At 34.6% G+C, this 17679-nt stretch overlaps 1 protein-coding gene across 2 annotated transcripts in view; it reads right to left on the reverse strand.

The window, feature by feature from the left end:
* USP9X (ubiquitin specific peptidase 9 X-linked) overlaps window positions 1-17679 on the reverse strand; it is a 126982-nt gene that overhangs the window by 69963 nt on the left and 39340 nt on the right. The window contains exons 5-14 of one of the 2 annotated variants that reach the window (XM_030834942.2): window positions 17162-17274; window positions 15283-15501; window positions 12603-12718; window positions 11906-12157; window positions 11691-11829; window positions 9071-9223; window positions 8056-8160; window positions 3740-3946; window positions 2237-2373; window positions 917-1050 (exon numbers count right to left, since the gene is read on the reverse strand). In XM_030834942.2, coding sequence (XP_030690802.1) covers window positions 917-1050; window positions 2237-2373; window positions 3740-3946; window positions 8056-8160; window positions 9071-9223; window positions 11691-11829; window positions 11906-12157; window positions 12603-12718; window positions 15283-15501; window positions 17162-17274 — 1575 coding nt within the window. Of the gene's footprint in view, window positions 1-916; window positions 1066-2236; window positions 2374-3739; window positions 3947-8055; window positions 8161-9070; window positions 9224-11690; window positions 11830-11905; window positions 12158-12602; window positions 12719-15282; window positions 15502-17161; window positions 17275-17679 lie in introns of both variants that reach the window. The other variant, XM_030834941.2, reaches the window with a different exon arrangement.

Genomic DNA, 17679 nt, shown 5'->3' on the forward strand with positions numbered 1-17679 from the left:
TGAGTATTAGAAATATCCTCATTTTTAATACGTATATTGGCTTCTGCAGACTCTACTATAACATGTTAAAGGAGTGGTATGTTCAGTAACCATTATGTTCAATTCTATCTCTGTGGTAATATAAAGTTTTCTTTCTATGGCAATGTGAAGAAACTTAAACCTACAAGATAGTTCTGGGGTTTATTTTGGGGCCTATGAGTTTGGCATAAGACAGAGGAATATGTACTAAGAACCCATCTGTACCCTAGCACACAGACTCAGACACAACTGTCAGAGGGCAAAAGCACATTGAAACAGAGCTCCACATACAGCAGGCGCTTAAAAACGGACTGTTGACACCACAGAAATCTTTACCTTAACATGTTAAAACAAATCCACACTTTGAAACCAATGTAAACATGTGGATTCTAGTAGCCTCGGATCTCTTTCTTATAAACTTTTAATTCGTAAAGTCTGAAGAACTTATGAAACATGGACTTAGGATTACAAAAGAACTATAGTATTTGCAAGAACAGACTTAGACAAAAGTTTTCTTGAAAAGATAACGGTGGTGGTAGTAAGGAAACAAAGGATGAAAATGAGTCAGGTACATACCTAGGAAGGTAACAACCAATTGTAGTATAGGCAGGCAGAGCTCCCAGGCAGGGAAGAAAAATAAATCAACTTAAACAAGGAGAGTGGGTAAGGCAAGCACTTAGTAAAGAGCCTTGAAATGCTGGCCTGGAGTTTAGAGTGTGTAAGATTTGGGAGTAAAAGTGGATCACAAGTTCATAAAGGAACACAGTTTATAAAATCAACTACCTCGCATCTTTAAAAATACATTTGTTGTCACTTCTAAGGTAACTGATGAAAAAAAAACGCTGGTAAGGGAAACTGCTGTTATTTTTCATAGTTCATGTTAGCTTACAATACATACCTCTAGCATATAGTCTCATGCTTTCCATATAAGTTGCAAGGTTTTCTGCTACCAAAGTAACTAGGGCATGATTGTGCTGAAGTTGATTGATTAAGTCATGGCGATAGAATACATGGGGACTTCGCTGAGTTTGACTGAAACGAGAAGAACTTAACAATATAATTAGGCAATTAAACTCTGTTGTAATCGAAAGAGCTTATACAATCTAAATTCCAAGATACTAATTTAAACACTTAAAATGGTTTCCTTTATAAGAGAATTAACTTTGGGCCATTTATTTTCTTTAATGACAATATTAAGCTATTTAAAAGAAAATAATCAATGCCTCAAAAATAAGACATTAATTCCACTATTCTTCCTTCATACAAAAACTATGCATTAATATTCTCCAATTTCACACTATGGGAAAATCAATGACTGATTTCTTCTCCCATACTACAGTAGTACCAAAGCACTTACAAGTTTACATGATTATTTCCAGAATTATAAAATAGAAACATTTCTTGTAACATTAGCACCACAAAGATTATGTTGTAAATGTAGTGGAGAATTTAATCAAAGAAAGTGCTTTTGTTAAAATTTTATTTATTAGGCATTCAAAGTACAGAATTATCTCTTATTTCCATCAAGTATGCCAGATAATTTCAGTGGCATGTGTTGTATCTATTAATCTCATTCCTCACTGCATTTTATCCTTCCTGCTTTGTTTCCCTTTTTGCCTGGATCTACCCTAATCCGTATTATATATTTCTTACAGACATTATATTTCCATAATTGGTTTACTTTGCAATGTTTTAACGTTTTATTAACTTTGAAATGTCATACTACAGAAGTTTTCACAGTAAAATAAACCTATTGGCTTTTTAAATAGTTAGTTTTTAAAGTTAATTTCAAACACTAGATTTCAGGTATGTTCAAATGATGAAAGATGACAGGTATAGTTTAAAAATACTTCCTGATTTATTTTAGCTAAAGTTTGTTAAATAGCCGACTTTAAATATCTTACATGCCAAACTTTAGTTACTGGAATAATCTGTTCTTGTACTTTCTTGTTATAAGAGTTGGAAAAGATAACATGAAAGCAATATTATCATCTTTATTCTGATACTTAACACTAAATTGTGTCTTACTTCCTCTTCAATAAGAGAGGTGGATATGATAAAGGAATCTTCTTTTGTTCAAATTTAATCCATGTGTAAGCGTCCTGTCACCCCACTGTAATTTTCTTTTTTAAAACTCGCTTTCACCAACTGACAATGCCGTTTCTTTTCAAGAAAATACATAAATAAAAATATTGAAATTTTCTGCTAAAAGCCTTACCTCAAATTTTGAGGTGCTTCGCCAAACAAACTACAAATTTCTCTTATTTGTTTCAGTGCAGGAATTACCCATTTGTCATTTGTACGAAGTTCTTCTATAAAGCGATCTATCCACTGGATCTTCTGTGTGTCACGGTCCTTAAAAAACAATTTCAATGTTTTATATAGGTCAATACTCAGGAGAATTCCACCTTCAAATTAGTTTGAGAATTACAAAATAGAGCTTTTAAGATTAGCATCATACACATTATGCTGTAACTGCAGTAAAGAATAATAAAAAGCTGCTTTTAAGTACATTTTTATTCCACATATACTACCAAAACTCCCACAAGTAAAACACTATTATAAAAACTCAACATGACACGGATTCAGATATATCTACAGAAAGGTATTAAGCACACTGAAAAGTTTGATTTTAAGTTGCCAGGAGGTAGACATTTAGCTTTAATCAATGTATTAGGAGAGTCTACCACATAATAAAATCCAGCAATAACGTGTAACTCCAATTGTTACTCTGTATGGGTTTGTTTTTAGCATAGTAAGGAACATTGAAACTTTATGTTTTACCAAGAAAATAGTACGGCAACTGAGTGAAAAAAATTCACCAAAAATAAATTCACACACAAGGAGAGAAAGAGACAGAAACAGGGATAAGCAATTAAAAATTAATGTTATAAAATCAAAATAACTTCAGATATATTTTACTTCTCATACTTTACTTTACTCCTTCCCTGAGTCAATAATAATCAGAAATGTAGGTTTGTGTACCTAACAATTTTAAGTACAGATTATTTTTATTTTGTGTTTGTGTCTCTCTTTAATGAAATAATTTAAACTCAAGGTTCTTATTACTATTTGGTATACTAAATACTTAATGAACTACTAGTACAAGTGCAGTAAAAAAAAAAAAGAAAACACCTACGTGAGCTATTAGTTCTTATCTAAATTTCAGTTCATTAGTATAGGAAATAGTTTTAACAAGTAGGAAATTAGTTACTCAGCAATATTCATTTTACCATGAATTAAAAAGATACACATGCTAGAAGTTAGAATGTAGGGAAGCTGTTGATCTGCTCATAGGGAAGGCACTAAATGTTTTAGTGTTTAGGAAGTTCTACTAATTCTTCTTAACTTCCGTAAGAAGCAAAGAAAACCTAACTTCTCTTACCTCTAAAGTCCATAATCAACTTTAATATCTTATATGATCTACTGATATTTGAAACTGGTATTTCAGCACCATACATCTGACACTACCACCACTATATTACTTGTTTTGTTCATACCGTCTTTCTACTAAGAAGACTAAACTGCTTTTAGATGATGCACAAAACTTAGACATAGAGACCTAAGAGGAAGAGAGACCTACATGAACAAAGTATGTCAATTCTTGAAGATCACTTCAAAAATAACAATGTCAGAAAAATCTGGAACTATTCTATATCTAAGCCATCCTCATGGTGAACGAGAAGGGTCACAAAAAGTGAGCAAGGCAGCACAACCTCACCTGGGAGCAGCTATAATCTAGTATTTTTATGTGGGCACTGAGAGCCAGGTCCATGATGTCTACAGGCACATCATCACTATGGGCCAGATTCCACAGGAGGTTCAACACTTTGTGTGCCATCACACCATCTTTATCATCTTCTGCAAGACGACGTATCAGCTCAAGTAGCTTTTCTCGCTGCTTTTTACTTGCATTTGTCCAACTGGCCTAGAAAAAATTTTTTAAATGATATGGAAACAACACATATTTATTGGTCACTGCTTAAAATTGTCACTGGATAAACTATATTCATCAGAAAAACAACACAGCTAAGCACAGCATTATTCAAGTGGTATCTGAGCGATAAGACAGGACAGATTTAAATTCCAGGAAAAACAAAAGAATCTCCATTTACAGTTAAATACCGTAGATCAGAGTTTCTCAACCATGAGTACTACAAACATTCTGGACTGGAAAACTCTTTTTCCAGTTTTGTGGGGGGCTGTCACGTGCACTGTAGGAAGTTTAAAATCACCCCTGGCCTCTACCCCACTAGAAGCCAGTAGCAACTCCTCCTCCTAGCTGTGACAACGAAAAATATCTCCAGATATTGCCAAGCATCTCTGGGAAGCAGAACAGCCTCCTGTTGAAAACTACTGCCTTAGATTCAGTCTGTCATCTGCACCTTTAAAATTATATTAGAAGATGTTAAAGACAACTTGATATACAAACATTTTCATAATAAATGAAAAAAGCCTTTTATAGAGCAATATGCATTACACGCATTTAAAAACAGAAGTCTATAACAAAGTCTGTTATTATCCAAGACTTACACAGAACAGAAATGATACAATGCTATTTCAATTTAGAAGACAGAATACTCATTTAAAAACTCTAAAACGGAAAAACAAAAAAACAAACCCTCTCTAAAATGGTACTTTTTAAATGCCCAGTTTATACAATGGGGTATGTGTGCAGGCTGGTGGCATCTGGTGGGTAGAGGTCAGGGATGTTGCTAAACAACATGAGAAAAGGTGTATGTATAAAGTTGATAATCAGTGTTTATTGGAAAATAAACTGAAATCAACCTAATGGCAAATAGCAGAAGGATGATTAAGTAAATTACAGAGGATCCTTTCAATGAAATTATTACTCAGACATTTACAATGTGATAAATACAGGGTATGTCATAAGTCAACTGGAGTGCATACTCCTAATTCCTCCTAGACCCCTTAGAATTATGAAAGGAATAAGAGAAAGCTGCTAGGAATATAAGACAAGACTGAAATATTAGACTGTATTACAATTAAGAACATTTTAAAGAGAGAGACCAGCAAACATTATGTGCCTCCTAAAGAAGAGCACATCACCACCTATGACATATTCTAGCAAAACAACAACAAAAAAGGCTCTGTATCATACTTTTGATATACAACAAAGCAATAATCAATCCAGTTTCCTCAACAAATAATTTACAAGGAAAAAGTAAAGACAAAGGGGGGAACTGTAGATTCAAAGAGACTTAAAAGACATATGCAACTGATTACAAACTATGGAGCCTAGCTCAAACAAACTCCAAAAATAAGGTATAATCTGAGGCAACTGAAGTTTCATCACTATTTGAGAATATTAAGGAATTATTAGTTTTTAGGTATGATAACGATATTGTTAAGTTTTTCTTCATGTACTTATCTCTAACAGACATATACCAGAGTCATTAAATATGAAAAGGAGAATCCATTAAGAACATTTGTTTAGGGCTTCCCTGGTGGCACAGTGGTTAAGAATCCACCTGCTAATAATGCAGGGGACACGGGTTCGAGCCCTCGTCCGGGAAGATCCCACATGCCATGGAGCAACTAAGCCCGTGCACCACAACTCCTGAGCCTGCGCTCTAGAGCCCGCGAGCCACAACTACTGAGCCCACGTGCCACAACTACTGAAGCCTGCACGCCTAGAGCCCATGCTCCACAAGAGAAGCCGCCACAATGAGAAGCCCGCACACCACAATGAAGAGTAGCCCCCACTTGCCACAACTAGAGAAAGCCCGCGCACAGCAACAAAGACCCAACGCAGCCAAATAAATAAATAAAAATTCCTTCCTTAAAAAAATAAACATTTGTTCATCCAAAGCCACCATAAGGTGAGTAAAAAAAAAAAAACAAAAAACAACCACAATTTGCAACACCTGAACTGATAAAGATGACTAGTGTTCAGAATGTCAAGAATTCCTAAGAACCAATAAGTACAAACAACTCAAAAGGGAAAAATTAGGCAAAAGACTTGAACAGGCTTTTCACACACACACATAAAAGGAGAATAGAAACATATGAAAAGATGTTCAACTTCATTAGTGATCAAGGATATAAAAACCAATACGACAATGAAGTAACATTTCATACCAAGCAGACTGTCAAAACTCCCAAATTCTGACAAAAACAAGTGCTGGCAAGGATGTGAAAATCTCAATGGGACTGTAAACTGGTATAACCACTTTGAAGAACGAAGACCTAATTAGAACTCAAACATTGAAAAACTAGACCAGCTAGACCAGGCAAGTACATAAGTCTAATCAATAAGCTTTGAAATCATTTGGTTGCACTCTATAAAGAACTGCAAAGTGACCTGGACTTCATGCTTCTTTTGAATCATCTTTAGTAGAAAGTTTCAAGACACACTCCATAAGAACGTTAGTTTTACCAACACCTCAAAAAACAGTGCTTGTTACCAAATAGTAAGCGCTCAATAAACATCTATTAATCCAAAGGGGGGGAGCATAGATGATGGAATTATTTTTATATTTAGACTATTATTGTATTTAGACCACTCTTAGAAGTGGTCTAAAGTGGAGGGTCCAGAGAATGTAATAACAATCAACCTCTTCTTTCTCCTCCCATCATGGCCATCACTGGTCATGTACCATCATTTCGTAAGTCATCTCAAAATTAAAAATGAATGGCAATTAACTTTAGAGTACCCCACTGTAACTGATTCTGTTATTTCCTTAGCTGCCTTTGTTGTACTTCAAACTTAATTTTTCCATAAGGCAGTGATTTACAACTTTAATGTACTTAAGATTCATCTGAGAATCTTGCTTAAAATACAGACTCCCAGGACCCATTCCTAGCAACTCAGAGTTAATTGGTCTTAGGTAGAAGCCAGTAATTGGTATTATTTTTTCTTCAATTGTGAAATACACATCAAGAAGGTACAAACATACACATTATACTACATAATGTAAACACCTATGTAACTATTACCCAGGTCAAATGTAATATGGTAAGCAGCACTCCAGAAGCTAGCTGGGTCTATTTCTGAAGTTTATGTTAATGCAATCAAGGTATATGAAATTCTTGTGTGCCTTCATTCCTTTCTTCAACCTTCTCTTTATTAGACTCACCCTTGTGGTTGAGCTGCTCAAATCTGCTCATTCTCATTGGTATGTTTCATTATATGAACATTCCACAATGTATCCATCTTACATAGCAATTTTTAGCTATTATAAATAATTCTGCCACAAATGTTGATTGTGTATACTGGTGTACATATGCATGAGTTTCTCTACAGTATATATTCAGAAGTCAAACCGATTAAGTCATGAAAATCTTACACTCTTCCAGAAACACCAAACTATTTTCCTAAGTGGTTGTAGGAACTTATGTTCCCACCAGCAGTCAGTATAACTGTTATAACTGTTATTTTTAACAAGATACCTTCGTGATCTAATGCCAGTTGTTAACAGAATGCCCCTATGTGAACACTGCCATAACATCTTGTGTTCTTAATCCACAAATTCACCAAACACTTGGCTTTTACAAACCCAGCACTAGTAACTGGAGAGAGACCACTACACAATATGGCTTTAAAAAGTGCATCATGGCACCAATGCAGATATGACTGTAGGAGCTCTTGGGCTACCTTTTGAATTACATTTCCATTAAGTCCATGAATTATATTTCCAATTCGCCTGTGCATATCACCCCAGACTATTAAGGTATTGGTAGTCCTTGCTGTTGATTCTTTATTTTTCATTGCAACCAATTAATCCTTCCCTGCAGTCCTACAGTTCACTTGAACCTATAATAAAAACACAAACTGCTAGGGGAAAGGAATCCAAATTGACAACTGAATTAAAAAAAAAAAATCCTTATTTATGAGGACTATTATTATAAAAATGAATATCAAGATCTCATTGAAAAAGAAAACAATGGTCAATTCCTTTACACTAGAAACCGTTTAATGATTTCCATTTAAGTACTTACTGGGTAAGAACCATTCATAGATTTAATGAATTAACTGTATTAAAAATGAAACTGTACTACTATGTTAACTATTACCTTAAAGCAATCAAAAAGATGATCAAGTTGCTCAGGAGAAAAATCCCATGCCAACTTTGCCAGTAGATCATGTACATTCTTCACAATGGCTTCATGCTTCCCCGCCTATTGAAAAACCAAAGAAAATCAGAGCATACTAAAATTTGAACAGCAATAAGTAGCATACACTGTCTGTGGAAAACTATTAATAAAGTATTCCCATCTCCGACTAACTGTGTAACCTAAGAAAATTCCTAATATTTTACATGTTTTAGAACTGCCATCTAAAACCTGACAACTCAATTTCTTGACATACATGGTTAATGTAGACTTTGGGAATTCATGTGAACTTTTATTACAGTTTATTGAATTTAACATGGCAGTTCTAACATTGCAAATAGGAGAATAAGGCCCACCAGTGGTACTGTTTCAAAATTGGAACCTTAAGCACTCAAACGCAAAACTGAATGCTTTCTTGGTTTCTACAGACTCAATGAACAAAGCTTTGTAATCTAGAACTCATCAATACTTCCTAAGTGATCCATGAATAGAAACTTGTCATTAAGATAATCAAAGGAATCACATAGTTTCTATCTCTGAGACCAAAGATCACTTATCCTTCTAAAAGCTATTAATCTTTCGGATTATTATAGGATTTTATAAATAATCTAGTGATTTAACTTTCCTGACATCGGAGTTCTTTGTTTTCAGTATATGAAGAAACCAATTATAGATGTCTTATACTCTTTCAATAGACATTTCTTATTATTTTACGTTTGCCTCTTATTTAAAACCTACAAATTGCCAACCTTTACCAAATACATACAGTAGATGTTGGAATATTTTTTATTTTAAAAATATTACTGGCCATCTCAAAAGGATTCTTGACAGGACTTCTGTAAACAATAAGCATTTACCTATACTAAAAGTCAAACAGTATAAGTCTTCATCCCTTTTAACTACAACTATTACCATTTCTTTAGTTTTTAGTACATTTCTTTTACAAACCAAAGAGCCACCATCTTAAATTCCTTACCTGCGCTGCCCAGATATTATCAAGATCTTGTAAGGTCAGGGCCTTTTCTTTGATGACAAAACGAAGAATCTTCTCTAGCTTTTCTACATACTGTGGTTGATGAAGACTATCTCGCAAGACTATGGATAAAATATTGTTCTGCTGTATCCACTCCTAAATAGAATTCAAACACTTGTTTCAAAGCTTCTAAAAATATATACATAAAGTATTGTTCACACTTTTAGCTTCCAGGGTTTTTTTTCTCTTTCTTTTTTTTTTTTTAGTTGCAGCATGCATGTGGGATTTAGTTCCCCAACCAGGGATCAAACCCGGGCCCCCCTGAATTGGGAGCACAGTCTTGCCCAATGAACCACCAAGGAAGTCCCTGTTCACACTTTTAAACATTAGTAGGAATTTAAAAACTCAAAATATGGGCTTCCCTGGTGGCACAGTGGTTGAGAGTCCACCTGCTGATGCAGGGGACACGGGTTCGTGCCCTGGTCTGGAAAGATCCCACATGCCGCGGAGCGGCTAGGCCCCGTGAGCCATGGCCGCTGAGCCTGCGCGTCCGGAGCCTGTGCTCCGCAACGGGAGAGGCCACAACACTGAGAGGCCCGCGTACCGCAAAAAAACAAAAACAAAACAAAAAACAAACAAAACAAAACAACTCAAAATATAATGCACAATGGAACATGGTTATGTGTTCTTTTGATACAAAATTATGAAAAATCACAATAATTTCATGGAACTTAATTTTGCACATACAGAAATGTTTCCATGAATTAGAAACAGTGAAATCATTAAAAAGATTTTACTCCAGCATTTACTCAGAAAATTATTATTTAAATGTAGCAATCGGGCTTCCCTGGTGGCGCAGTGGTTAAGAATCCGCTTGCCAATGCAGGGGACACGGGTTTGCGCCCTGGTCTGGGAAGATCCCACATGCCGTGGAGCAACTAATAAGCCCATGCGCCACAACTACTGAGCCTGCGCTCTAGAGCCCGCGAGCCACAAGTACTGAAGCCTGCGCACCTACAGCTGGTGCTCCGCAACAAGAGAAGCCACCGCAATGAGAAGCCCACGCATCGCAACAAAGAGTAGCCCCCGCTCGCCACAACTAGAGAAAGCCCGTGCACAGCAACGAAGACCCAACACAGCCAAAAATAAATAAATAAAATAATTTTTAAATAAATAAATAAATGTAGCGATCACCATGGTTTAGGTATGGTGGATTATAGGACTTATTTCAGGATCTTTAGATTTTTTTATACCAGTTTTGATTTGGGTGAAAAGGTACTTTTTACTTTTATTTATTAACCAATTACACTATTATTGCTTATCCATTAGCTTTTTAACCTTCTCAGCAATCCTAATGAGGGCTGTATTACCCTATTACAGAAAAGTAAACAGGCTCAGAAGTGTTGGAACCAGAATCTGAATCAAGGCTGAAAGCTACCGAAGTCTGTTTCTCTAACACTATGCTATATTGCTTGACAGGTACTTATTTAATATTTAAATCAACAAAAGAAAACTAACTCATGATACAATACAAAGGTAACAGTCCACACTGTATGATTTTACACTATTCAATTTAATGAGAATAAAAAGTATTTAGCCCCAAAATGTGCTAGAGAAAAGAAGTACACTTCTCAGCTGGTAAAGGCCCTTTTTTACTTCTAATCTATTACAGACAGATATTTTTGTAGAATACCATTAAAATGTGGCAATATGAAATTGCTACAGAAGTTTCTAAACACTCAATGCCATCTGCCATATTCATCTAGCCTTGGCAACAGCTCAAGGACCAGAACCAGACCTCAGACCACACTGAGTAGCTCTGTGCTCGACTTTCCACAAGGTGAACAGACAAATCAGATACACAAAACTACATGTCTACCACCTGACCCCCTAACACAGGGCCAATGTGTCTAGGCATCCTCCACATACCTTTTATCACATTCTAATCACTGTTTTCCTATTAAACTGAGGCCTCCTTGAGGTCAAGGACAGTTCTTTTACAGATGTCTCCTCAGTACTGTCAGACAGTATGCACTAAAGTTATTCAGTATTTAAGTAGCATTCTTATTCATTTTTAAACTATAATATATGCAAATTATCTAGGGTAAAGTTTCCTAAACTTTCAACATCAAAATGATGTAAGTGCTTAAGCGAAGTCCTTACAATGATGACAAACATTAACTCATGTGTATCTTATTCCAATAATTCTATTTCCTATTTTAAAATCTTTAAGTGGAATTCATCAAATGAATAGGCCACTTCATTCAATAGCTACCAGATACTACCCAATCTATTTCCCAAATCACCTTTATTTACTCAATTTCAACCCCCCACCCGACAAGCTAATAATTATTTCAGAAGACCTACATTCAGCAGTAAGCGTATCAAAGATGTGCTAAGCTACCCATTATCATCAAACAATTACATATCACCAAATATACCAAATAATAAACCATGTTATCACAAAAAGTTCTCAGGATTAACAGAGTTGTAGATCAATCCAAACACCTCCCAATTTCAAAAGTTTACTTTAAAATGTTAACATTACTAACTTTAAGTAGAGCTATTCTGATTTTTGCCTTAGATAGATTCTTATTCATGAAAGTAGAATCAAAGGACTTACTGCCATTCGTTCAGCTGTGAGCCATTCTTCCTCCTCAGGGTTACCATGCCGATGAGTGTAGTATGATACACTAGATATCACCTTATTAACTTCATTAAGTGCATTCATCTTTCCATTAAAAGAAGAAATCTGCAATAATCTGTAAGAGAAATTCAGTGTTAAATACGATTCTAAACATTCACATAAATAATTATTTCAAGAGGTAAATATCTTACCTAAGTATCATTTTTAACCTAAATATTTCTAAATTTTTAACAGTTTCTTCTTGTCCTGGAACCCTTGAAGCTAAATTTTTCAAAGATTTAATAATCATTGAAAGAGCATCATTTTTGGCTTCATTCTTTGCTTCTTTTTTCAGTTCTTCATCAGTTAAGTTTTCTAAAAACTGTGGAACCATTTCTATTACTGGAAGGAAGTACTTTTTCACCGTATGAAGAGTGAGAAACTCATAGCATTGTCCAAATGGTCTGAAACAAGAGAGACAAAAATCTCTTTTAATATTCAATTTCTTACAATTCAACTAGGACTGAACTCAGACTGTACCTATTACTTTAAAACAATCTGGGGACTTCCCTGGTGGTCCAGTGGTTAAGACTCCACACTCCCAATGCAGGGGGTGCGGGTTCAATCCCTGATTGGGGAACTAGATCCTGCATGCTGGAACTAAGAGCCCGCATGCTGCAACCAAAGATCCCGCGTGCCGCAACAAAGACCCGGCACAGCCAAATAAATTTTTTTTTTAATAATAATAAAAAATAAAAAAAACCAGAGTAATTTCCTTTAAAAAATAAAAAATCCAAGTTACCAGCTAAAGAGAAGAAACCACATTTGAAAAAAGCAACAATTTTTAATCAAGCAATTAAGTAGCAATTTCTATAATGCACTGAAGATTAATTTTAAAACATAACTTACTTAATAAGGGCTGCAATTATTTGAACATTTAATGCTGATCCATTAATAAAACGATCATGCAAAATCTGAAACCCATTTAAAGTGCCGAATTTGTTGAGAAGATCCACGAGCCAACCCTGCAACAATACAGTTAATAAAAAAGTTAACTTCCTGCTTTTGGGGGGGGGGGAATGCTATCTGAAGTAATTTCTTGATTGAAACATACTAGAAACAGGAAATTCAATAAAATTATTATGTAAAACCATCTTTGAAAAAAGACACGGAATATTGCATATTGTTCACAGTAATCCTGTCTGTGAGAAAAGCATAAGTAGTAGTATAGATCACTAGGGCACAGCTGTTTGTTTGTTAACGATATAGCTGGTGAACAGGAATTAGAAGCCACGCTTCTATCTCAGAGATTCCACCACAGGAGAATACCTTATTATCTGAAGGTCTATTTTAAAAAATTTAAGGGGGTAAAAAGACTCTTTAAAAAAAAAAAAAGATATTTGGTAACCTAAGATATTGTTTGAATTTATTTTTTGTTGTAGTTGTGAATAACTACAAACACCCTAAAACTACAATAATCTTAAAGCCAAAGAAAAACTAATCCCTGGTATTCTATTTTTTGTTCCTAACTAGAACATGCTGGTTGATGCTCTGTTTTGACTCATGTGAATACACCTAGTTCTCATCTTAGAGGTACCACAATACAATAGTAAGAATTAATCTTTCAACCTCTTCTCTAAGGGATAGCAAGTAACTCACAAGTACAGTGCAGCTGGGATAGGCAAATTAAAAAGGAATCAAAAGCTTATACAGATAAAAGAATCAAATGTATCTAAAAAGTCACGTACTTAAGACAACGTTTAATTCCTTGCCTTCTTCTAAAAGGCCACATTTTGCAAGTCACTGAGGGAAGAAAAACAAGAGGGGGAAAAAGGGGGCACTTTCTCTACTTAAGTCTTAAGCAAAAATAATTTCTACAGCTATTCAAAAACAAACAAAAAGCAGTGTTCAGGACAAAGGGAAAACGCTAAGTAAAAGGTAACTGCTTTAAAGAGACACTATGGTAGTTTTGATATGATTTTTATGAGACTCTAAATCAATTAAATTCTCAAATAAATCAACTACCATATATTTCTATGTAAGTTCATTATAATGTTTTCCCTTTTTTTTGGCCTTAAAAGGCTAAATCAAAACAATTAAAACTCTGATTCTTACAAAGAAATCTGTTGAGATAAAGTCAGATACAAAAGAATTTATGTCAATTTAATTTTCATAAGGTATTTTAAATAGACAAAACTAAACTACAGGGATTATGGACATGTGCTTGAGTCCAGCTATAAAGAAAAGCAAGGAAATGATTTTATTAGTTAGGACATTACTTAACGTTAGGAAGGCCAGAGGGGGCAATGATTGGGAGGGAGTGTGGAAGGGGGCCTCCAGGGAGTGACAAGGTACTATTTCTTGACCTGAGTGGGTTACATGGATGCTCATTTTGCAATAAATCATTAAGCTATGTAAAAAAAAAATTAAAAATCTGAGCATTTAATTCACCAAGTCCCTTTTAGCATTCAGCAATTCTAAGAAAGTACATACTTATTATGTAATGTATTTTTATTTCTCCAGTAACTGGAATGAGACAATTAGGCTGATATACTCAACAGTTATGTATATATAACACAGTATATATATGTGCACAAAGTAAAGAATCAGGCTAAAGCTAATCTCATATATTTTCAGCTGCATTGTACACTTATGCAATTAGGAATACTCAAAAATTAATAATACTCAAGAAAAGCTAGGCTTCAAAGAAAGATATTTAAAAATGTCTTCAACCAGAAGCCATCCTAAATCAACTTGTTCTCTTTGAGACTCTTATAGATTACTACTGACCTACAGAGCAAAAAATTAGGTAAAATTTTTAAAAAATACAGGTATATTTTAGAGATTGCCATTATTTAAATATTAATTTGATTTACTCAAACAAAAAAAGCCTGAAGTGGCAACAATAGGAACCTTGGGAAATACCAGAAACTCTCAGCTCGAAGTTCAATAAGTTTTGATGACTTCCACTTTTAACAGAATAAACCAAACAATATATATATATATGTTCAAATTTTCCTTTTTTAAAAAAATAAGGTCATCAATATTTAAGTCTTCCTAAATTCTAAAGTTTAAAAATTATATATGGTTAATTATTTAATTAAAAGAAGTACAGCTTAGGGATGCATTTTTTAATGTACATTCTGTTCATGCTGGCGTAGAAAATTTACATTGGAGAACTTTTACGTTTATGTATACTATATATATTTCATTGATATTTGTAAGTTTTGCTATTTTACTTTCATTTGTAATTTCTATAGTTCTATGACACATTAGCCAGGCCTTGGTCAAAGAAGTAATCTCCTACTCTACTCTTACTTAAAAGGAAAAATATGCTCTGTTTCATACCAACCCAAATTATGACTATTTCCCAAGAGGCTGGGCAGAAGACAATGGGGACTAACTACATGGAGAAAGCCAAAAATATTTTTAAATTAAAAAAAAAAAATTACAAAATAATGCAAAATCCCTTTAAGAGCATTGTGAAATTACCCTCCTCCATGTTAACAGTAGGTTCAGATCATTTAAAGTTCTATAGCAGAGCAAAACAACTGTAATATTTAACTTTGAAAATAACAAACCAACACACTTTTGGTGATCGAGGGTCTGGAGAACGAGCAAAGAGTTCATCTTCAGGCAACTGAACATTTGAGGAAACGGATTCACATGGACGTGTACCATTGTAGATATGGAATTTGCAATGAGGATTTAAGGCCATGGAGAGAAGTTCTAGAAGTGGAAACCAGTCTTGGGACAACTTGGCCACACATAGCTCCACCAGGCGATGAGTATTGTTGATAATACACCTCTGTTATATAAAGAATAATTAATGAGATCAAACCATTCCAAACAGAAATATCTTCTGATCTTGATTAATTATCTTTTTTTTTTTTTTTTTTTTGGTACGTGGGCCTCTCACTGTTGTGGCCTCTCCTGTTGCAGAGCACAGGCTCCAGACGCGCAGGCTCAGCAGCCATGGCTCACAGGCCCAGCCGCTCCACGGCATGTGGGATCTTCCCGGACCGGGGCACGAACCCGTGTCCCCTGCATCGGCAGGCGGACTCTCAACCACTGCGCCACCAGGGAAGCCCTTGATTAATTATATCTTAATAATGACCTCTCAATTGTGCTATACCGATCATTTTTGAGTTATGTTTAATTTTACTAATATTGGGATCAAATTTATATATCAAAAAGAAATTAGCATTTACTTTATAATTTATATAGTACCTAATTTCAAAAGCTATTTGCAATGACTTACAAAATGAAGTAGGCACTGCTCTATGTCCCCAGACGATGCAAATTACCACTGCTTTCTCTATGCAATTTTCTGACTAGAGGCAACAATTCTAAAATCTAAACAATGTATCATCAAATATCCCAGGTGGAGTAGGTTTGCTATCTACGCCTCAATGCAAAAGTCTGATACCACTCCCAAACTTTCCATTCTATAGTTAAAAACTTACATGTTGAATTAGAAGATGTTGGTATCTTTATGCTATGGTTATATTTGAGAAATAGTTCACAGGGCATAAAAATATGCCCTGCTTCACAATTTATAACCATATTTCCATATTATAAACAAGAACAGAGACTTGGAGACGCAACAGGGAAGACATATGGGAACATATGTTTATGTATGACTGATTCACTTTGTTATAAAGCAGAAACTAATACACCATTGTAAAGCAATTACACCCCAATAAAGATGTTAAAAAAAAAAAAAGAACAGAGACTTGGAGTAATTATGGTACTTCAATCTAAAAATGCACATTTCTTATCACTTTTTAAGATCTCTGGAATCTGATTGTATCACATAATCAATGTATAGTGCATTTCCCTAGACTGAAGGTATTTGTAGAGATTTGTCTTGGTTTCTGCCAGTCATCTGGGGACACCACCAACCTGAGACCACTTTAAGTTCCCCATCTGATATTTTTTGTATCACAACTCTGATTTGAATTCAGGCTTCAAAACTGTTTGAATACTAGCTTGTGGTTTAAGTTTTTAAGAGATTTTTTCCCCCTCTACCAGGTGCCAAAGTTGAAATGTGCAGGTTTCTTTGGTGTTTCTTTCTGTATGTTAAATTTATTTCTCTGCATTGACGCTTTGTGTCTCAGATAACAGTTTCCCATCTTGGATGTTTTCCTTCCTCAGTGGTACATAAAGTGAGTGAGTGGTGCATTTCACAACTGTCATATTTTCAGTGAAATACGGTCACTTGTCAAAAGTCACAAGGCACTTGAGAACCAAGGAGACAGATTAAACCAATGTTTTCTAACTCTAAATCTCACTCATTCTAAATGATCATGCTTCTTTCAACAGAAATTATAACTAAGAAATTTTTAAAGTTTCTCATTTTAAAATCCTTTAATTAATGGATCAAATATATAACCAAATATACTATATAAGAAAACACACTCATCACTATATAAATCTGATTTTCAAAATTTAAATGAAAGACTCACATGAATTTCAAACTTCCAGCCACTCACTGCCTCGTCTGTAAGGATTTTAGTGAAAGATATTGTTAGCCCATCGCGAAAAAATCGCTGACATGCTTCACTTTTAACATCAAGGCCTAAGAAAAGGAGAGAAAAATTAATGTAAACAAAATATTTCTCTGGTTGTCTTACAATGTCCAATTATAAGATAAAAATAATTGTAAAATATTCAGTAACAGCTAACAAATGCCGACTAGATTTGGAACAAAACTCACAGCATTATGTATAAGAGGTCAAAAAGGTAACAGATTCAGAAACAAAAATAATCTTCAATGAATTTCAAAAATACTTAACTGTATAAGAGTACATTAATCCAAGTAATATTAAGATGAATCAAAACTATTTCAAATTATGACACTGGACCGACCTTAAATACAAAACGGTTATGAGTACCATGTGATAGGGGATTTAAATACTTCACAGTATTTTACTCTCTGACAACAAATCTTAAAATTTTTAAAATGACGTTTCTCGGGGACTTC

The sequence above is a fragment of the Globicephala melas genome, chromosome X (genome assembly GCF_963455315.2).
Source record: "Globicephala melas chromosome X, mGloMel1.2, whole genome shotgun sequence".
NCBI classification, from domain to species: domain Eukaryota; kingdom Metazoa; phylum Chordata; class Mammalia; order Artiodactyla; family Delphinidae; genus Globicephala; species Globicephala melas.